General features: G+C 47.0%; 1 protein-coding gene, 1 long non-coding RNA gene and 1 other non-coding gene across 4 annotated transcripts in view; 2 read left to right on the top strand and 1 right to left on the bottom strand.

Annotated features, from left to right (window-relative positions):
- The window catches only part of SNX1 (sorting nexin 1), a 39533-nt gene extending 30396 nt beyond the window's left edge, over positions 1–9137 (top strand). For both annotated transcript variants that reach the window (XM_042941763.1, XM_042941762.1), the window contains exons 9-15: positions 2196–2309; positions 2496–2589; positions 3821–4026; positions 6775–6918; positions 7491–7571; positions 8048–8119; positions 8707–9137. In XM_042941763.1, the coding sequence (XP_042797697.1) occupies positions 2196–2309; positions 2496–2589; positions 3821–4026; positions 6775–6918; positions 7491–7571; positions 8048–8119; positions 8707–8757 (762 nt within the window). In that variant the 3' untranslated portion in view covers positions 8758–9137. The remainder of the gene's footprint in view (positions 1–2195; positions 2310–2495; positions 2590–3820; positions 4027–6774; positions 6919–7490; positions 7572–8047; positions 8120–8706) is intronic.
- Positions 9138–12554: 3417 nt separating this feature from the next.
- On the top strand, positions 12555–12719 carry LOC122223416. Its single transcript, XR_006204292.1, has one exon. It is a non-coding gene; the product is annotated as a U1 spliceosomal RNA (small nuclear RNA).
- A 5765-nt stretch (positions 12720–18484) lies between these two features.
- LOC122221173 lies at positions 18485–20890 on the bottom strand. The gene is made up of 2 exons (XR_006203116.1): positions 20803–20890; positions 18485–18766 (listed from the first exon to the last, which is right to left on the bottom strand). It is a non-coding gene; the product is annotated as an uncharacterized LOC122221173 (long non-coding RNA).
- Positions 20891–21010: the final 120 nt, after the last annotated feature.

Here is a 21010-nt window from a genome sequence, read left to right as displayed (position 1 = left end):
CTGGTTTCAGGAGTCAGACTGCACCCTGGTGTTTTACTGGAACAACACAGTGATCTGTTTGGCAAGTCCTTTGTATGTCTTTCATAGGTTATGACTTGGCTCAAATTGAATGCTTATTTTGTGCAAGGAGCTGGGGGGCATTAGGTCAAAACCAATTACCACCGACCACAGAACTGCCATATAGCAAAAGTGTTGATTCAAGTAGACCGTCTGTTTTACAGGCTATGCATAGGCTATTCATGATTGTGAAAAACTGGAGATGGCCCAATTGCTAATAATTGAAGAATTAAGTATTATATATCAATACAGCAAATACTTTATTCTCGTCATAAAACAAAAAGTATACAGAAGCGTTCATATATATTCATTGGAAATCTATATTATAAGAATTACATGGGACTCCTGGCTGGCTCACTTGGTGGATCATGTGACTCTTGATCTGAGGGGTCATGAGTTTGAGCCCCATGTCGGATGTAGAGCTTACTTAAAAAAAATAATAATAATAGTAAGTGAAACTTGGTGCACCTGGGTAGCTCATTTGGTTAAGCGTCCAACTCTTGATTTTGGCTTAGGTCACAATCTCATGGTTGGTAGGATCAAGCCCCACATGGGGCTCCGCGCTGACATCATGGAGCCTACTTGGGATTCTCCCTCTCTCTCTGCCCCTCCCTCCCTCTCTCTTTCTCTCTCTCTGAAAATAAATAAACTTAAAAAATGAAATAAAATGTGAAACTTGAAACAGCAGGTATATAGAGCTATAGGATCATGTTAGTCAGTAAAGATCAAAAGCAACACTGGAATCAAATGATGTTGTATCCCGTATGAAAGAAAAGTAGAAGGAAATAAGTGACAGGATAGGACTATCATTTTGTATTTATTTTTTCATTTTGTTTTTACTTTTATTTATTTTTTTAACTATTTTTTTAAGTTTTTATTTATTTATTTTGAGAGAGAGACAGAGCAAGCGAGAGAAGGGCAGAGAGAGGGAGAGAGACAATCCCAAGCAGACTTCACACCATCAACATAAAGCCCTATGCAGGGCTTGAACTTAGGAACCGTGAGGTCATGACCTGAGCCGAAACCAAGAGTCAGGTACTTAACTGACTGAGCCACCCAGGTGCCCCTGTGTTTTTACTTGTTAATTTTTACTTAATTTGCATACAGTGTGAATTATGTTAATGAAGAAAATGGTACTAGCTATATGTGGTTTTTCCCCCCCAAATGAAATTTTTTAATTAAAATTTCTTTACTTAGTGATTAAATCTTTTCATTCCTCCTCTGGGGTTCCTGTATCCATTTTTCCCTTTTACCCCCTCATCCCTACCTCATACCCCTAAAACAGGGTTTATTGACAACAGCACTATTGACACTTTGGGCTGGATCATTCTTTGTTGTAGAGAGCTGCCTTGTGCGTTGTAAGTTTAGTAGCATCCCTGGCCTCTATCCACTAGATGCCAGTAGCATCTCCACCCCAGTTTTAACAACCAGAATTATCTACAGACACGGCCAAATGTCCCCTACGTATCAAAATGGCCCCAAGTTGAGAATTACTTGACTAACCATCCTGAGCACTAAAATCTAATTTTTCACTGTGGTATAATATATTTACTGTAGAGTCTTTAGCATTCCTTTCATACTTTAGGAAAGAAGTGGTAAGACTGAACCAACCAAATTGTTTCTAAATGTTTGGCATGGTTGGCTTAACAAGATCACCCCTAAAAGTAACCCCAATCTGAGTAAATAATGCTCCTGTCCTTAGACCTTTGTTCAAATGGAATCACAGCACAACTTTAGAGCCTCTCGACCTTAAGTCCAGCTGTGTGCAGAGTATGCTTATCCAAAGGATCTCGTAACTTTTAACAAAAGCATGTTTGGTATTTAAGCAGTTCATGCCTGGGATAGCAGACCATCTCAACATGAGGTCACCTGGCTACATAACAATCTTACTGTATTTTCTTTCTGTACCCTATCTCAAAATGAAAACTTTGTTATTATGTTAAACATAGTCCTTTGATTTTTTTTCTTTCTATATGTGCTAGTTTACAGATGTGTCTAACTGCCTTTGAAAACAACAGTCTACATTTCAAATAATTGTTTGGCAACTTTTGGGCATGCCATCTGATGGATACTAATTCTTCTGAACCTAAAATAGGGGCAGAAGATAACTTGCCATCCCCGCCTTCTTGGTCTTGTAGCTGCCACGCGCCGTGGGTACCCAGACATTGAGTGGTGCTGGTCTCCTCAAGATGTTCAACAAAGCCACGGACGCAGTCAGCAAAATGACCATCAAGATGAATGAATCAGACATTGTGAGTAGCCCTGTGCCTCTCGGCTTCCCCTGCCCCCTCAGTCTTATGGGTCAGAAGCCCTGAGAAATCCTGACATTTCTCAGATTAGAGACTTATCTTTTAAGGTAATTCAGTCCCTTAAGGAAACCCTGTGCTGTATGCCTATAGGATTCCCCTCCATTAAAGATCTGGACTTGTGTGTTTCAGTGGTTTGAGGAGAAGCTCCAGGAAGTGGAGTGTGAAGAGCAGCGCTTACGGAAGCTGCATGCTGTTGTAGAAACTCTAGTGAACCATAGAAAAGGTAACAACCTCGGAAATGCACTCGGAGCTGGAGATGTCTCCAGTGAGCTATAGGTGGGAGGGCATGCTGTTCCCAACCCTGTCGGCCATTCAAGTTGAAATTCTCAGCCCACCTGGTCCTTGATGTTCTCATCAAAAAGATACGCCCTGCACCTCCTGGCAGGAAACATGACTCAGCCACTGTGAGCATTGTGCCTTCTAGCTGGGAGGGGTGCAGGGGAACTGCCTCACATACAGCTTCACGTGGGACATGGACTTTAGTTGGTATGATTTGAATTGGTGGCTTATATCCAAAGTGATGTCACACACTTTAGCTACATGGTCAAGTGGACAATATGTAAATTCAGGGAAACCATATATGTCTCCTAACCTTTCTTCACCTTTCTTTGGTGAGATTTGTCTAAGAGCTAGTAAAATTTGCCAAGTTTGAATGCTTTCCTTCTCTGCCTTAAACATGGTAATAATCAGGGGTACCTAGGTGGCTCAGTCAGTTAAGCATCCAACTCTTGATTTCAGCTCAGGTCTTGATCTCAGGGTGATAAGTTCAAGCCCGATACTGGGCTCCACACTGGGCATGAATCTTACTTAAATAAACAAACAAACATGGTAATAAACAGAAATCAAAACAGGCAGAAAACTGTTAAAATGAAGCCATTGTGAGCATTGGCAAAATATGGCCCAGCCCATGGGCCACACCTAGCCCTAGGCCTGTTGCTGTGAGCTAGGAATGACTTTTACATTTTTAAAGGGATGAGTGAAAAAAGAAAGTGAGGCCGTTATGTGATCCATAGACTTAAATCATCTAGCCCTTCCTAGAAAAAAAGTTTGTCCTGCTTTAGGACATGTAAGACTATGCAGTGTGCACGTACATTCACTCTCGTGCAAATAGACTAACAATGAGCTTTAACATAAAAATTAGAATCATTCCTTTGGCCTGTTTGCGTTAACTGGCCCCTAGTTCTCCAGGAATATTGAAGCTGCTGCTTCCAAGTAGGCTAGGCCTTAACTTGGTGAAACTTAGAACAGCAGATGTCTCTCCCTGCTCGTGTGACCACACTGCACTCCCCTCACTTTTCTAAGTACAGTTGGCTGTGGTGTAAGTGACTGGGTTGCAGAGCCCACAGTTGTTAGATATGCAGAAGGCAGCATTTCTAAGGCATGCCATGCAATGCCAGCTGACTTGTCCCTTTTCGTTTTGAGATAAGAGGCCTCTGCTGTCTTCCTCCTTCCAGAGCTCGCACTGAACACAGCCCAGTTTGCAAAGAGTCTAGCCATGCTTGGGAGCTCTGAGGACAACACAGCACTGTCACGGGCACTCTCCCAGCTGGCTGAGGTGGAAGAAAAAATTGAGCAGCTTCACCAGGAACAGGCCAACAATGATTTCTTCCTCCTTGCTGAGCTCCTGAGTGACTACATTCGTCTCCTGGCCATAGTCCGTGTAAGCTTCTGTTTGCTTTCCTCTTTTTCCTCCCCTTTATTTAATTTGCCTTTGTTTTCCTTTTCCCCTTCCCAAGAAATTTTCATCCATTATAGCTGGAAGTAGGTGTAACTTTTTTCTACTCTCAAGAGAGAAGGTATCTTGTGAACCAAAAAATCCATTTTAACTTTTAGCTAGTTATCACTATGTCATTTTTGAGGCCTTATAGCCAGTTTTTAAAATGCATTTGGAGAAAAGACTACTCTTGAATTTTCAGGTAGGCCCCTCCTTATTGCTAAAGCTGTACACAGTCCTCTATGCTCCTTTCTTCAAATGAGGCTTATTACAGACCTGCTGTCTTGGCCCCCTGGAGCAATGACTCCTCAGTTCTTTGGTCTTTGCCTCCTTAACAGTAAGCGGCGGCTTTGCCTTTCGTAAGAGCTCTTGCTGGCTTCCACTTGTCCTCTAATGTGGGCAGTCAGGTAACTACACGGAATCGTCTTGGCATTGCATGGAGGAGTGTGGCCACAGGGCTGAGAGAGCTTGTCACCAGAGTCCTTTGTGTGCTGTGCTGACTACACTGGTAACAACACTGCAGCCTACCTGTCAGATCTAGCACCTCACCTCTTCTCCTGATAACTGGGGCAGTCTGGTTTCCCATGACCTTTTAGAGCAGCCGAGGCAGCTTCAATGGGCAGTGATACTAGCTCTCGCATGGTCTCCCTGAGACAGAGGAAAGAGCCAAGAGGGATCCTGGTGCCTGCCTTATAAGGGACTAAATCTGCCCCTTCTCCAGCTTGGGACCAGAATGAGCCTCTGAGTTGGAACAGAGCCACACTCACTCCCCATCCCCAGCATCTCCCCGACCAGGGAGCCCCTGTGTTGTCAAGAACCAAGCTGCTCCCAGGGCTCTCATTTCCTCTGTGGCAGAGTTGCTCAATAAAGCCTGTGAGGTCGCTAATTGTCTCCCTCAGCTGTTTGGTTTGCTGCTAACTCCAGAGTGTTGAGAGGCTGGAAAAATAACCTGCTTTGGAATTTGTAGAACTGGTCAGACTATGAAGGCTGGAGCACTACCTTAGGGAAGGGCCCTCTCTGGGAAAGTTTCAGAGGGGGGCATCGTTTGCAGCCTCAGGAGAGCATAGCTCTTGGATGTGACCCCCCAGGCATGAGAGAGGCCCAGCCTAGAGCTCCATGTAGGGACTGAGGCAACATGCTTGAGTGCAGAACTGCAAGCTGGGCTTCTCTTAGAGACCCTTAACCTGCCCTCTTCATAATCATGAGAGGGTGATGGGCTGGGGAGATGAGCAGATATTTCTTTTATGCTCTTCCCTGAACCTGGAACTGTACCACCCTTAGCCCAGAGGGTTAGGCTTGAGTCTTACGAGGTTACCCTTTACCTATACTTTGACATTGAGAGCTGCTTAGAAATTGCAAGTGAACAGCAGTGACAGTCAACGCCGGGGAAGGTGAATTTGGTGGCATTTCACTCCCTAAGGTTCAAACTTTGGCAAAGGCCTGCCCTAAGGAGACCTAGAAAACATCCAGAAAACTTCTGCAGAGAGCAAATTGGAGCAGGGCTGGGAGGCTGACCCCAAGTACAGATCTCTCATCCAGGCTGCCTCTTGAAGCTACTAAGCCAGTGGGGGTGGTGGATGGCTTGGTTACGCCAATAACTGTCTTCTGGAAATGTGATCGAGGGACTGGAAACGGTGAGGGGATGGGGTGCCTGGCTGGCTCAGTCGGTAGAGCATGCAACTCTTGATTTCAGGGCTGTGGGTTCGAGCCCCACGATGGGTATAGAGATTACTTAAAATAAGAATCTTTAGGGGTGCCTGGGTGGTTCGGTCAGTTAAGCACCTGATTTTTTATCTTAGCTCAGGTCTTGATCTCAGGGTCATGAGTTCAAGCCTCACATTGGGCTCCACGCTGGAGGTGGAGCCTACTTAAAAATGATAATAAAATTAAAAATAAAATAAATAAAAATAAAAATCTTAAAAAAGAGAAAAGAACTGGAAACTGGGAAAACCAGCAAGTGGACGTTGGGGAGCTTCTTGGGGGCCTTGATTTATCAGTTGAATATATGGATGGGATGGAAGCCGTGTGTGTCCCCATGGTAGCTTCAAGTATTTAGTTAAAGACTTGTTAAGCTAATCCTGTATACTATTTGGGTGTTAATTTAAAGGTTGCTTCCTTAGGTTGGCTTCCCTGGTATATCTCCCAGACTAAGCTAGGTCTCCAAGTTTGTTATTTTGAGATAGGTCTTCTGCTTGTTTACTCTGTACTCTGCATACTTGTAATTATTTATTTGCAATTATTAATATATGTCAACCTCTAACAAGCTCCATAAAAGTAGAACCACGTGTTTCATTCCCCACTGTATTCTTAGTTCCTGGCACATGGCAGGCAGGAGATCAGGAAAAGTACATAGACCCAGAGACTAATCTGAGGAAGGCAGTTCAGAAGCCATAGAACTGGGCACTGGCATCAGGCCACCTGCTGTGCTCCCAGCCATCCAACCTTGGAAGTAGCATGAAGCAGCATGGCACCGCCCCACTGGAGGCTTGGAGAAGAATCTTACAAGCTTGTGCTTTTTGATGTGAAGCTTCCAGCTGGGCACTAACATACGGCTGCAGAACCTGCCCTTGGTCAGTCCTTCTCTAGCACAGCTGCTGGGAGAGAGTCCCCCTGCCCCCCAAGCCCTACCCCAGGCAGAGCCAGGGGAGCTCCTGAAGGGCTGGTTGTGCTCTTCCCCAACCCCCACTCCCACAGGCTGCCTTCGACCAGCGTATGAAGACGTGGCAGCGCTGGCAGGATGCTCAGGCGACGCTGCAGAAGAAGCGGGAGGCTGAGGCTCGGCTGCTTTGGGCCAACAAGCCTGACAAATTGCAGCAGGCCAAGGACGAGATCTTAGAGGTGAGGCACACAGAGCAGACTGGCTCCTGAATGAGCCCGGGTCCCATCCCACCCAGATGCTTGAAACCACACAGCAGGCGAGAGAGCCGATTGAGTCTAAAGGACTGTGGCTGCTGGGGAAGCCTCTGAGAATGAGTCCAGGCTTGCTTTGAGGCCTGGCCCTTTTCCTCTCTTCCCATTCCACCCAGACTTAACAAATCCGATTCTCTGCAGGAGGGGTCGTGGGTGGGTCTGTGAAAAACTCCCAAGGCGATTCAGTATGACAACAACTGAATTCAGTTCTCTGGAACTCCCAGCCTTTGTGGTGGGTACCTGAACCAGGGGCTTTGGGGTGCCAGAACTTTGAGACCAGGCCTGGCCTGGAGTACACAGCATCTCTTTTCCAGCCAGATGGCCTTCACCTAGACTTAGACTTACACACTGAATCTCCATATGGTTTCTAATCTTACCCAGAGGGGCAAACAGACATAATGACCAACTGAGGTCTCACATGTAGAATTGCTGTCCAAAGGTAAAGACTCAGTAATGATACCATAATATTAAGTGATCCTTTCTGTTCCCTTTCTTCCCAGTGGGAGTCTCGGGTGACTCAGTATGAAAGGGACTTTGAAAGGATTTCAACTGTGGTCCGAAAAGAAGTGATACGGTTTGAGGTGAGATAGAATATCCTACTTCTCACAAGTGTGCAGTGCCTTGTTTAGTGGTGGTGTTGGTTTTGTTCAAGTCTATTGAGTAGGGAGACCGATGAAAGTGCCAGTGACCTGGTAGTTGTGAACAGACGTGGCTGTGTGTGTGTGTGTTCATGTGTGTGTTCACATTTATGTTCTGAGGCAGAGTGGCTGTCCTACACTTGTTGCTGGACCAGAGAAGTTAAAGCTTGCAGCTTTCCTGTGTCCTCTGGTTCCCTTTTCTTTCTCCTGTCTTCCTCCACCTCCCATCCCCTGCCCACCATGCAAGAAAGCCTTGCAAGTCCTTGGCAGAAGCCATTTGGCTGGAAATTATAGCTATTCCAGCTTCTAGCTATAGTTTCTGAGGCTCTGTTTGGCCTTGGTCAGCAATAAACTCCATCCCATCAAGAGGGGTAGGAGCAACTGTCTGGATGATCAGTCTAGAATCCTGTCTCCTATAGAAAGAAAAATCCAAGGACTTTAAAAACCACGTGATCAAGTACCTTGAGACACTCCTGTATTCACAGCAGCAGGTATGTAAGTTATGCATGACTTTCATTCTCTATGCCTCCTCCAGAGGCCAGCTGCCTACCTGGGGCTTTGGTGATGGGATGGGCTGGGCTGGCTGTATTGCTCTAACATGGAGAATCTAATAGGGTCTTTTGCCAAGCAGGATATTGTAGCCCTAATCCTACAATAAGTTAGTTTTTAAGGACAAACCCTACCTCTCCCTGTAACCCCCCATGGTACCACCTAACCCTCTTAAGGCTGAGACCCAATCATTGTATTGAACAGTGGATCCCATTGTGAGGAGCTAACTGAGCTGGGCAAAGCTGTAGCCCCCACGGGGATGCTTCCTCCAGGGCAGAAGCAGGACTGTCTTTAGAGATTTCCCTTGTACTTGATGCTTCCTCTGAAGAGGGGTAAGATTGGCTGCCTGGCCAATCCGTCCCAGGGTCCACTCTCAGCCTAGCCATTTCCTCAGCTTGGCCTCAGCTCTGGCCTCCCTTTGGGTGGCTGAGACCACGGGGGAGTGCGTGGCCCTGTGCTTGCTCCCCTCCCAGGCTCAGTCTCTGCCACTAGGTGGGGGCACTTGCTCATTGTCCCCACTTCTTTGCAGCTGGCAAAGTACTGGGAAGCCTTCCTTCCTGAGGCAAAGGCCATCTCCTAATGGACCAAGGACACCAGAGCCCACCTGCCTGACGCTGCCTTTTTATACACTGTTCTCCACCTCTGCCGGACTCCAGTGATGCATCCTGCCTAGCCTGGACTTTATCCCTTCTTCCCTGCCCCCACGACCAACCTGTGCCCATTCTAACCATTACTCCATTTAGCTTCCATATATATTTTCTTACCTGAGAGAATAGTTTCTTGCTTTAAGCAAAAGACCTACACTAGGTGGTGGAGTTAGGGGATAGGGGTGGAGTATTGATATAAATATATAAATACAAATGTATATTTTTCAGGATGTGGTTAGGAACTGGGAATAACGTTTTCTGTTACTCCTGATGGTGCCATGAAAAGATTATGTAATAAAATATTTTAAAATCAGGTGACGTGACTCGGAATGGTGGTGCTTTTTGCTTTAGGCTGGGGAGCAGTTGGGAAACAGGTCCAGAATACTCCGAACAAAGAAGTTACCCAGGTATAGTAAGTTTCTCTCCACAGGAGTTTAAGCTTTTGCTGCTGCTTCCCTATGGGACTAGAATTTCTTTTTTTCTATCTACCTCTGCTACATACTCTGAGGGTCTCTTAACCTGTTTAATTCTTATTCCTACTTTTTTAGGGAAGGAGTTGTAAAGACATCTCTTATAGTAAGAGGGACAATGGATTCTCCTGCGAAGGAGGCAGACTTTCTTTTATTCCTACCCTGTTTCCCTTAGCTGCCCAGGGCTCTCTCAGTCTTGCCCTCTGATAGCAGACTTCTGAACTTCTTTCTGCCAAGTCCCCAGTAGACCGATTCCTGTTAAAAGTGTAAAGAGCTGATAAGGACTTAACACTTTATCTCCGTTGAGAACAGAGCCAGCACTCTGCCTCCTGATCAGGTCATCCAAGAGATCCTAAACTGTTTGAGGTTCCAAGAAGCTTTACTCTCTGTGCCCAGGAGGTAGCATGCCAACAACAGGGCCCGAGTGTTGTCAGCTTAGGCCAAGGGCGTTCAAAGGGGTCTCTGTCCTGGCCTGGCCAGGGAGACTGGAGTCTCACATGCGCTGTTGCTGGGCTTCCCCTCAGCTGTGTCCACAGCTGCTTAAGCTGGCTGATCAGAATGGTCTGTGAAGCTGCTCTGTGGGGCAGGGTTGGCAGATTGCCTGCCATGGAACCTCGCCACTCCTGTCTGCCACCCCCCAGCCCCAGAGACGCCCCTTTCTGTGGGCATTCCAGGCCTGCTCTGTTAGTTCTCTTGGGTGGGTGGTTAAGGTTTGGGGAGGGACAGCCTGAGGCAAGAGAATGCAGTAAACAGCACTGATTTCCAGTGCACCAGCCTGGTGGGGGCAGGGATCCAGGGTGGGGGTGCAGTGCTGGCAAGTATTTTTTTCAACAGTTGGGTGTTTTGTTTTGTTTTGTTTTGTTTTAGAAAAAGTCACTCAGTCTCTCCCTATCCCCCAATATCTTTATTAACACTCTTGATTTTTTTCCTTCCAGTCTTGCGTTTGCTTTTGCACAGTTGTAATAATACCCACGTGAAATATTTTGTATCCTTTTATCATTCAGCACTGTATATTTTGTAAGCATTTCTTCTTTATTGTTACATATCTTCACAAACTTTATTTAGAAGGCTATGTAATTTTAAGGCTTCCACAGAGTGCTTGTACCATAATTCTGACTCATCCCTTGTTGTTGGATTCTTGGTTGTTTGGTAAATTTTAAATTTTAATATAATTTAAATCTTCTAGAAAAGTTACAGGATATCACGAAGAATTCCCATATAGCCTTTACCCAGATTTACCAAGTGTTTACATTTTACCTTATTTGCTTTATGATTTATTATCTATGTTTACATATTGTATTTTCTGAAGCATTTGAGAGTAAATTGCAGACATTGTGCCCCTTTACCCCCAGATCTTTAGTATACATTTCCTTAAGAACAAGGACATCTCTCATAATTTACAACCATAAGTATGTTTATCAAAATCAGGAAGTTTGACAGTAAACTAATACTGTTACATAACCCATGGTCCATATTTAAATGTTGTCAGTTATCCCAGTGGTGTCCTTTATAGCTATTCCCTTTTTCCTGGTTCAGGATCTTGTGTTACCTTGAGTTGTAACATGCGATCACTTGTGTCTCTCTTAATCCAGAAGAGTTTCTCAGCCTTTCTTTGCCTTTCATTACCTTGGCATTTTTGAAGAATATAGGCCAGGTATTCTGTAGAATATCTTTTGACTTGGATTGGCCTCACGGTTCCGTGTGACTATATTAGGGTTTTGCAATTAGGCAGGAACATCACAGAAGTGATGCGTCCTCAGAGCATTTTAAGTTGGCACATGATGTCGGTCCCGTTAATGCTGAAGTTAACTCTGATCACTTGATTACTATTTTCCCCTTTGTAATTGACAAGAAATTTGTGGGGATGTACTTTGAGATCATGTAAATACTTTGTTCCTTCTCCAGTGTGCTTTTCTGGCTCCATAATCTACATTTACTGGTTGGCATTCTACTAAAGAAAAACATCCTTTCTCTCTACTTAATAATCTACTTGTTTATCAGTATGCATGAATGGATTTCTATTTTACTCAAAGTGCATTGCAAGCCCTTGCTTTGATTTACTTTGATTCTCAAATCATCCCAGATGATTTTTTTAACCTGTCCCCTTCATTTTTTTTTTTTTTTTAACACTTTTCTTACTTTCTGGCATAATAAAATGTTTCAGGCTTCTCTTATATCTTCCTTGCCCTAGCTCTGGAATCAGCCATTTCTCCACAGAGTCCTGATTTCTTTTAATGGAGAATTAAATATATATAGAAACCAAGATCTGCGTGCTGAGCGTGCTCATTGCTCCTGCAGTGTCATTGCTTCTAGGCTTTTGGCAGAGCAGGAAAGTAATGAAAGACAAAGATATGTAGCAGTAGCAAGAGAGAGAGATGACATAAAGAATTAGATATTAGAAAGCATGAATTCACACAGATCCTTATAGTCTAACCCCATTGGGTTTATCTAAGTCTTCTCCCTTTTCCATACTTGCAACTCTTCTCCAAAGAAACTTAATTGTAAAACTTTATCCTTGCTTTGTTGTATTCCATCCTGTGATCATCTTGATGCAAGTCTGTTATTTCCTTGGGATGGACTGTGGTTTCAGAACTTCCTCCTTAGCATCTGGCACTGGAGGTTGACAGGCCTGTGCATTTCTGTACAGAGCTTGCACACATGGAAACTGAGAAAGCAAACAGGTTAAGGGTACTGAGCCCAAGGCCTGCACAGTGGTACAAAAGATAGAGTCATTCTACCTGGGGCCTCAGGAAGAAGACGTTTGTAGAGAAGAGGATGCTTGAACTGTGGCTTAAAGGTGAAGAGGCATTTGCCCCTTCTGCTGGGCCCATTCTACCTCCCTGTCTCTTGACAGTGGGAGGTAGGCATCTAGGGAAATGTAGGTGGCTTGGTATGGTGTGGGTCAAGTCATTGGGCAGCCCACAGAGAGTGACAAGCAGGAACCAGATCACACTGCTTGATACAACTTGTGAAGCACTTGGCACAATTGCCCAGAAGGGTGGGGACCCACTGAAGGGACTCAAGCAGGGAATAACATGTTCACATTTGTGATTTAGACGCATCAGACTGGAGGCAAGGAGAGCAGCCATGTTCATCCCAGCCAGCCAGATTGCTGAGGAGGACAGAAGGGATGGTCTCTTGGAGAGGCTCAGAAGGTGGACGTGGAACCACTGGACACCTGGTCACTGATCTGAGAGAGGCCTGAGGGATGAGCTAGCCTGACTTGCAGGTTTCTGGCTGGAATTTCGGGATAGACAGTGAAGAGTACTTAGCAGGGAATATACCATGATCATGAAGGTGGTTTCCCCCAGGGCGAGGCTTATCCATTGCACTCTGGATGTGCTGACCCCTGCGATTTCCCCAAAAGTGGGGAACTCGACTGCATAATTTGTGGTAGTGGGGGACTACGTTCATGCTTCCCCCTGGGAGGGTGCGGTGGGGGAAGGATAGACAGTGAAGGGAGCCCTTAATGACACAGGCAACACAAGGCCAAGTAGGTTTGGAGCAGATGGGAGCAGAAGCCGTCAGTGCTGCCTGTGTCATGTAGCATAAGAGGCTCCTCTGAATGGGAAGGGAGGCCCATGCTGAGAGGTGGGAGAGAAACCTAGTGAAAGGAGGCTTTGTTTTATTTAAAGGTGGGTCAGACTTGGCATCTTAATAAAATTCAGAGGAGAGAAAGGGAATCGCTATCAGAGCTGTGTCTGGGGACAAATGCACAGAGCAGGGAGCCTCACTGCCAAGCAAGGAGACGTGGAGAAGGAAGACAGGGTGGGGCAGAGAATATAGGTCTCCTGCTTGGTAATTAAAGTGTTTTCAAATAGAGATACCTGGTTTTCCTATTTTGAGTCAAGTGGTTTAGAGAAGAGGTGTGGAGACGAGTCTGTACTTCCCTACTTCCCCATGCATTATTTTCCCAAAGAATCTCTGGGCTTCAGAGTCTAGAGCATGAAACTTTGAGCTAGAGGGACCCCAGCATTCAATATGAGTACTGAGTGACAGATTAAATGAGAAGTAGGAATGATAGAAAGTGTCACTTACGCATAGGTATTTGTAACTTTGAACTCTGTCCAGAAGACTTTCATTCTGAGTGCACCTATAGCTGGGAACCATAAAGAAAATAAAGAATACCTTTGCAGCTTAAAGTTTAAAAACCAAGAGATGATAATGAAATCTGCTAAGGATGGGACCAGGAAGTGATTGAAGAGAGAGCATGGTGATGGAGGAGGGTCCGTTGCTGAGCATGGTTACGGCCCAAATGGGAGTGGAAACCATGGATTTTGAGGGACATCAGGTCCCAAAGTGGTGGAATTTTCTCCACAGCAGCCTAGGGGAGCAGGAGGAAAGGGGAAGATGATGGTGATCCCTCCTGGAGCAAAGAAGAACAGACCTTTGCTGCAATTGTCATGCACCTGAACTGAATGCCCTGTCTTTGGAGACACTGGCTAAGTGTCTTGTGGAGAGACGCTCCACGACTGGGGAGAGTCGGGCCCGAGCTGAGAGTTAGAAATGGGTGAGAACCGCTCATCCGTGTCTACTGGCCATGGGAAGGGTGTGTACGTCATCTGCCAACGTCTTGTGGCACGAGATGTGTGGTTGATTTTGGCGCTCTCTGCCAAACAGTCAACTCTCCGAAGTGGTACGTCTTTGTCACTCCATGGTCCCCAGGAAAGATTTGGTCTCAAAATAGGCGCCAGATAGATCAAGGTTGAATGATCTCCAACTGCAGGTTCTGCCACCTGGCACTCCCAGTGTTCTCTGAGAGGATTCCCGCTCGCTTTCCTGTTTATGTCCTAGCGCTTCACAACAACGCCCGACCCCTGACAGAAACTGCCCCCAAACATGCTCATGCTCTTTGCTTCCTCAGTTCTGTGCGGCCCAGGCCTAAGGAGCCTTTTGTTAATGGTGGGCTTTGTACCTGACATGCCCTGTCTCGGTTCCCATCCCTCTCTTCAGTCTCAGAATTACACCTGTCTGAATGGGAGTGGAAGTAGATGGAGATGGAAAGCACTGGTAAACGTGTCAGAACATTCACGGGGGATTCCCGTAGACACGTCTAGAAACCAAGTCCATGAAGAAGACTGTGCAAAGGGGCCCATCTTAGCAAGGTGTACAGTTGTAAAAATTGAAATCAATCTCTGTACAGCAGGAAGGGATTAAATGAATTATGGTACATAATACGATTGGGTGTACAGTCATTGGAGATGATACATAGCTATATTCATTGACCAGGAAAACGTTTTTAAGTGAAAAAAGTAGGCTATAGAATTACATGTATAGTGTGGTGTAAGTTTATATAAAACTATATATATGGAACGAATGTTGATTGAATTGTTAACTATGGTTGCCCTAGCAGGATGGAATTCTGCATTATTTAAAATTTTCACAGTATTTTATGTTGCTTGGAATTTCTATGTATTTTTATGATCATAAAAATTAAATAAAGTGTTTTCATTATGGGAAAAAAAATGCAGTGCATCCTTTGAGGCCTACTCTCTATGTACCTTCTCTGGGAAGCTTTCTTTGATGCACTTTCCATTCTACCCCCAGACTGGAACAGGAGACCACCTCCTCTGTCGCTCTGTCATCCTCTTAAACCTCTGGTCTTTCTCACCCTGTGTGCATTGTTAACTCTGAGATGATCTCATTAGCCTCTGGGGTTCTGAACTCCTTAAGATCATGGACTGTATTTTTCCTACCTATCTCCATGCTCCCTTCCACCCACAAAGGCAGCCTAAGGGGGCAATGGCTGCCATTCAGCTCTGGTGATTATTGTTTTAGGAGCCTGTGGGCCCAGATCTTGGGGGTTTTGAAGACATTCAGAAATCAGGCTTGATCTGGGGTTTGGTAGGCCGTGCTGTGGTTGGCAGGAATGGTGCTCCATCTTCCACGGGAGGCCTGCAGTCTGGGAGGTGATAGCCACCTGCCCCAAGGCTTGCCTCAGCCAAGATTCCTCCCCTTTGCCCTCGTTGGTTGTGGAAATGCTCCTCTGGCTATGATGGCCAAACCTCTGGGGCAGAAAACACCACTCACCCCCAAGGCTGGTCCCAGGGAGCCAGCTGCACAGCCTCCATAGGATGCATTTTGGGTCCAGAAAAATCACAGAAAAACCATTCAATCTGAGTTAGGACCTTTCCCTAAAGGGATGTGACCATTGTTTCCAAATCACTGCCCCCCTCCTAGCTTCAGAGCTCTCAGCTTCCTCTTCCATTTTGAGTGGCAGCAGTGATGACCACAGGGGCCCAACCAGCAGGTCTCCCCACAGCCTCACCAGAAATAATAAGGCACCTGGCAGGTGGAACAAGTGTGGGGGCAGGATAACCCCTTCCCACCGAGGGGCCTAAGGATAAGGGCTGTCATGTGTTAAACGCCTACTCTGTGCCTCTGGGCTCTGAAACATATCTGGCACCAGAGAACTTCCAGGTAGTAAAAGACTGAGGCTTTGAGAAATTAAGCAATTTGCCCAAGGTCACCCCCCGCACCCCCCCCCCACCCCGCGAGAGCTCTGAGGTTAAAACTTGAACCCAATCTGCTTGACTCAGCTTGTCTGCCACCCCATGTCTCACACATTCTAGACAGGGATGGACAAGAGGAACCTAGATATTAACCCACTAAGTTGTTTTCTTAAAGACTTGAATAAATTCACACAAGAGACCTGTTAAGGACATGTCACCCACCTGGCCTCATACGCTTGTGAGCTTCTCTGACCCCTGTGAGATCCTCTCTCCCCAGACAGGCACAGTGTGTGGCCCAGTTGGGGAGCAGGAGCAGAATCTGGAAGACAGGAGCAGCTTGGGTGAGTACCTGGGAACCTTTGGCGGCAGAGACTAAAACCTCCACTTGCTGAGAGACCTGAGACAGAACCCAGAGCTAGAATGGGAGGTGGGAGCATCTCAGTTCCAGACCTCAGGGCCTGGGGTTGCGGCCCCTCCCGGCCTCTGGCCTGGCTTTCCACTTGGCCTCAGTTCTTGGTCTCACAACTCTTCACAGTAAACCCCCGTGACCTGAGGGTTCCTGAGCACATCTTTGTTCCTTGAACCTCAGTGCTGGGCACAAGAGGGGGGCCGAGTGGTTGGTTCCCTGACATAGTCATTCTAGGGGTGTTGGGAGTTGCTGTAGCACCAGAAAAAAATCTCCTTGGGAAGCTGTGCAGCCTTGGATGGCAGGTGGCTGGGGTGGCCTCTGCCAGCTCCCTTTGCTCCATCCCTGGGTCATGTCTGAAGCAACTGAGCTGTCCTTGTCATCTGGAAGGGGGGACACTGCTGGCTGGAGCCCCAGGGCTAGAGCCTGTATGTCCCCTGAGAAGCTGGTTACCAGCCTACCCTGAGCCAAACTTTGCGTTTGGGGCTCTGGCGGGACCTGTTTGTCAAATGTGTCTTCCTAACACAACCTTCCCCCGGAGGCTCACTTCTCCTTCCTCACACCTCAGTTTCCTCATCTATAAAATGAAGAGTTTAGACTTCTCAATAATTTAAGATGTTTTAGAAGAACTATTTTCTCAGACATCTACACCAAAGTTCAGTATTCAACATAAAGGTACTATGTTTTTTTAACATTTATTTATTTATTTATTTATTTATTTAATTTTGAGAGAGAGTGAGCATGAGTTAGGGAGAGGCACAGAGAAAGAGAGAGAGAATTCCAAGCAGTGTCAGTGCAGAACCTGACCACATGGGGCTCAAACTCATGAAGCATGAGATCATGACCTGCACTGAAATCAAGAGGGGGATGCTTAACCGACTGAGCCACCTAGGTGCCCCGGTATTTCATCTTATTTTATTTTTAAAATTTTTTAATTTTAAAATTTTAAAATTGTTAAGATGTACTCATTAAAAAGGCAATCAGTAAGAAGTCAGAGGCTGTTAGGATGAACAGGATAGTTGCTAATTTACACCAAACTCTGCTTCCAGTTGATTCTACCTTTTTTTTGGTTGCACAATATTGACAAGATCAGGAAAATTCTGATCACAGAGTTAGTAGTTAAAATAGTTCGTTTTTTAAGCTAAGCTTGCAATCTCAGGATACTGAAAGAGGAATAGTAAAGTTGTGTTATTTTAAAGTTGAATCAGCAGCAATATATTAGGTTGGACCATATATAATTGCCAACAACCCGCCGTTTTGACTTAGGGCAAATTCTTTTAATTCAGTAAATAATAATAGCTGACATTTATTTACTGTGTGCCAGGCCCATGCACTTTGGAAGCATGATCTTTCAATCCACACACAGCGCTCTGCTCTGCTGATAAGGACCCTGAGCGCGGGGAGCTGTCTGAGCTTGCCCGGGTGACCTTAGCCTCTGGGTGACGCCATCCTGGCGACCTTGCTCTGGCAGGGCTAGGTTGTTGGGTCCCCCTCGGTCTAGTCTGCCTCCTCCCACCGCTGCCGGCCAGGCCAGGTCGAGTCCGGCAGGAAGAATCCAGCTTCTGTGCCTCGGCGGCGCCCACAAGCCCAGGAGCTGTTTGTCTCTTAAACGGGTTAACCACCTCCTGAGCAGCGTCCAGCCTGCCTAGTGAACGCGGCTTTGCGTACCTGTGCGGAGGGGCCCTGAGGGCCAGGGCCCAGCCACCGCGGGAGCTGTGGTCCGTCCCACCTGCCCCGCCCCCACCCAGAGAGGCTCACCAGATCGAGCCCAAGAGGGGACACCTTTGCCCCCAGCCCTTGCTGCCCTTTTGGCCACCTTGCACCAAGCCCTTGCTTGGCCACCATCCTCATCTCCAAGAGCTGGCGTGGGAGTCAAGAGACTGGTGTCTACAATGTGGTCCCCAACCCGGAGCAGCACTGGTACAGGGGAAGTTGTGAAAACCCGCACAGGATGAGGCTCCACGCCAGGCCCAAGCACTCAGGAAACTGGGCTCAGAGCCCTATTTGAGATTTAACAGGACTTGTAGGTGATGATGATGCCTGCGGAGGTTGGAGAACCACCCCTCTATAATCTGATCTGGAAATACTTTGGCCAAGTTGGTGTGTGACCGACCAGTACTTTTAAGCCCCCTTCCCTTAGAAACTTGGAAATTAAAGTCATGTGTTAGAGAGTGATGGAGAAAAGACAGAGGCTTGCACACTAAACCTCATTCTAAAAACAAGTCACTTTGAGGGTCTACACACCTGTCATATAGTGGGTGGGACTCAGCTCAGTGTTCATAGACTGAGTGGGCCAGTGCTTACAGCATACAGAAAATAAGTTTTCCTTCGATTATAACAAGTGCTTTGGAGTTTACATTATGTCACGTATTCCCCTTTACAGGAAAATATTCTCCATAGCTTGTTTTATCTCCCCAAAGACACCCCCAAATGTCTGCAAGCCAAGGATCTTGTTTTTTCTTCATTTGGATCTTCACTCATGGCCACGGAACACTGAAGAATCAGGAGCTGCAGGTTTCCTACCAGATGTTTTATAAGTCAGGTGCATCAAATCTCCCTGTATAACTGGTGCTGGGAATCCATTAATTTGAGACGTCTCAGGAACACCTGAAAACTAAGCATATAAACAAGGTGTGTTCAACAATCTGCGATGGGTCGACGTCGCGAGGTGTCCGGCTCTGAAGGTGAGCAGAGGATTCCTGTTGTTATTCCTTTAATTCCTCCCTCCCTGCCTCTCTCCCAGGCCTTCCCTCCTCTCCCCAGCCTCTTCCCAACATCTCCTCCCCCCATTCAGTCAGAAAGGCTTTCAACCAACAAATGTTTGAGCGTCTCTTACGTTCTTGGTGCCAGGGCAGCAACCACTGACAAGACACTGGCCTGATGACCCTCAGAGCCTGGGGCAGTGTCGGGAAAACCAGGGAGACCCACAATAAACAAACAGTAACTACGTATTGGAATAAGTGCAGAGACAGGGTGATATGATAGGGTAAGTGGACAGGAAGGAAGGTCTCTTTGAAGAGGTGAGTTTTAGGCCAAGAGCTGGAAGTTCTAGGCTAAACCCACCAGGTGAGGAGTCACAGCAGGCACAAAGGCCCTAAGGCAGGAAAGAGCAAGTTGTGTTTGAAGAACTGGAAGGTCACTGTGGCTGGGGCCTGGTACATGAAGGGGAAGGAGAGGAAATGAGATGAGAGGTGGAGGCTGGGCTAGGTCACTTAGAGCTCTGTAGATTGTGGTAGGGAGGGGATGTTTTGTTCAAAGTACAACACGAAAGAAGCCTTCATAAGGTTTGAAGCAGTTGCTTTGATGGTGGTTTGTGCTGCTAGGTAGACAATGGACCTTGTGTGAGAGAGGGAGGCAAGGAAAAGCAGGGAGATCGATTAAGAGATGTAGCAGTTTTCTAGATGGTAGGGCAGTCATTAGGACGGGTGACCGAGAAGCTTAGAGGTCTGAGGTCCTGGGAGAGGACCCCCTGGTCAGTAGACAAGGAGAACAGGGTCTTTGAGTGTGGGGGCTCCAAAGTACAAGGAAATGAAATCTCAGCACTTCTGTTCACAGTGGGTGGTTTCCCTTCCGGGAAGTTTCACCTTCCTGATTGTGGGGCTTTTGTGAGATGGAACTTGGGGGAAGAAAGCGTGGGGCATAATATTGGTGAGACCTGCTTGCCCTCTTTGGGGTCACCCTCTCAGCTTCTCTCTAGGGGCAGAACTGGGTGGGGGGTGGGGAGAGATTCTGCTCGAGCTCAGAAGCACCTCTGCACTAGCAGGGGAGGAAGGGAGTCAGTGATCCCCCAACTGCCAGCCTCTACCCCTAAGACAGGTGCTCTGTTTCCTCCTTCCCACCTTGAGGCCTCCAGCCCTCCCTCCCTCCACTGTCTGCTTGGGCCTTTGTTGGGGGAAGTCAGGGGAGTTGAGGACTGTGTTGAATGGGACAGATCTCTTATGGCTGAAGTGTAGGGGGGCTTAGTAGGGGAGCAGAGGCCTTTTCTAGCCCAAGGGGTCAGAGAGTTCTGGATTAAATCCTGCCACATACCCAGGAAGGCCCTGCCCAGAGGGGTGGGCAGTAGCAGCCTAGTGCCATCTCCCACAGTCCCTCTTCCCCATTTATTGCCCTGTACACACACCACCCACCTCTGCCTCTAGGACAAGCCCTCAAGCTGCCAGTTTCTCAGCACCTGCTATGCTGAGGGCTTAACAGGGATCATCTCCATTTCCATACACCCTCCTTAGGCATATTATTCAATTTTGCAGATGAGAACAGGTCTACACAGTTCAGGAAATCCAAACTATCTGACCCTCAAAGCAGAGCTCAGGTCCCTAAACTGCTTCATCCAGGCAAACTGGATCTGAAGAAGGTTGGGGCTGAAAGATGAATGAATGAATGAATGCATGCATGCATGAATGAATGAAATGAAGGGGCTTGTGGATGGTGGGAGAGGTGGACATCAAAGAGAAATTGGCCCAAGCCCTCCCCAGGCGTGGCCGCGCTCCCAGGGTCCAGGTGAAAGGTGGAGGAAAGGAGATGGGGGGCAGCCTGGTCTAGGGGAAGGGTGTGAGGATCTCAAAGAACATCCTTGATTGGCCCCCAAGGTCGGCGCCTAGGTCTGGGCCCCGCGTCCCTTCCTGCCGAGCGCCCACAGGCTCTAGTCCTTACTAGGCGCTCAATAAAAAGTAGGTGAAATTTTGGCTCGTCTACGGCTGTTAGCGGGCACTCAGAAAATGTTGACAAACGGCTGGCTCTCCGCCGCTGAAGGGTCCCCACCTGCGGCCCACTAGGCTCGAGGGGCGGTATCGGGTCCCACCTCCCCCCGTGCTGCCTAATCAGCCCCTCGCAGGACTCGGCGGCGCGAGGGAACGCCCGG

The sequence above is a fragment of the Panthera leo genome, chromosome B3 (genome assembly GCF_018350215.1).
Source record: "Panthera leo isolate Ple1 chromosome B3, P.leo_Ple1_pat1.1, whole genome shotgun sequence".
In the NCBI taxonomy this organism is placed as follows: Eukaryota; Metazoa; Chordata; class Mammalia; order Carnivora; family Felidae; genus Panthera; species Panthera leo.
This window is presented reverse-complemented; position numbering and strand designations above follow the sequence as displayed.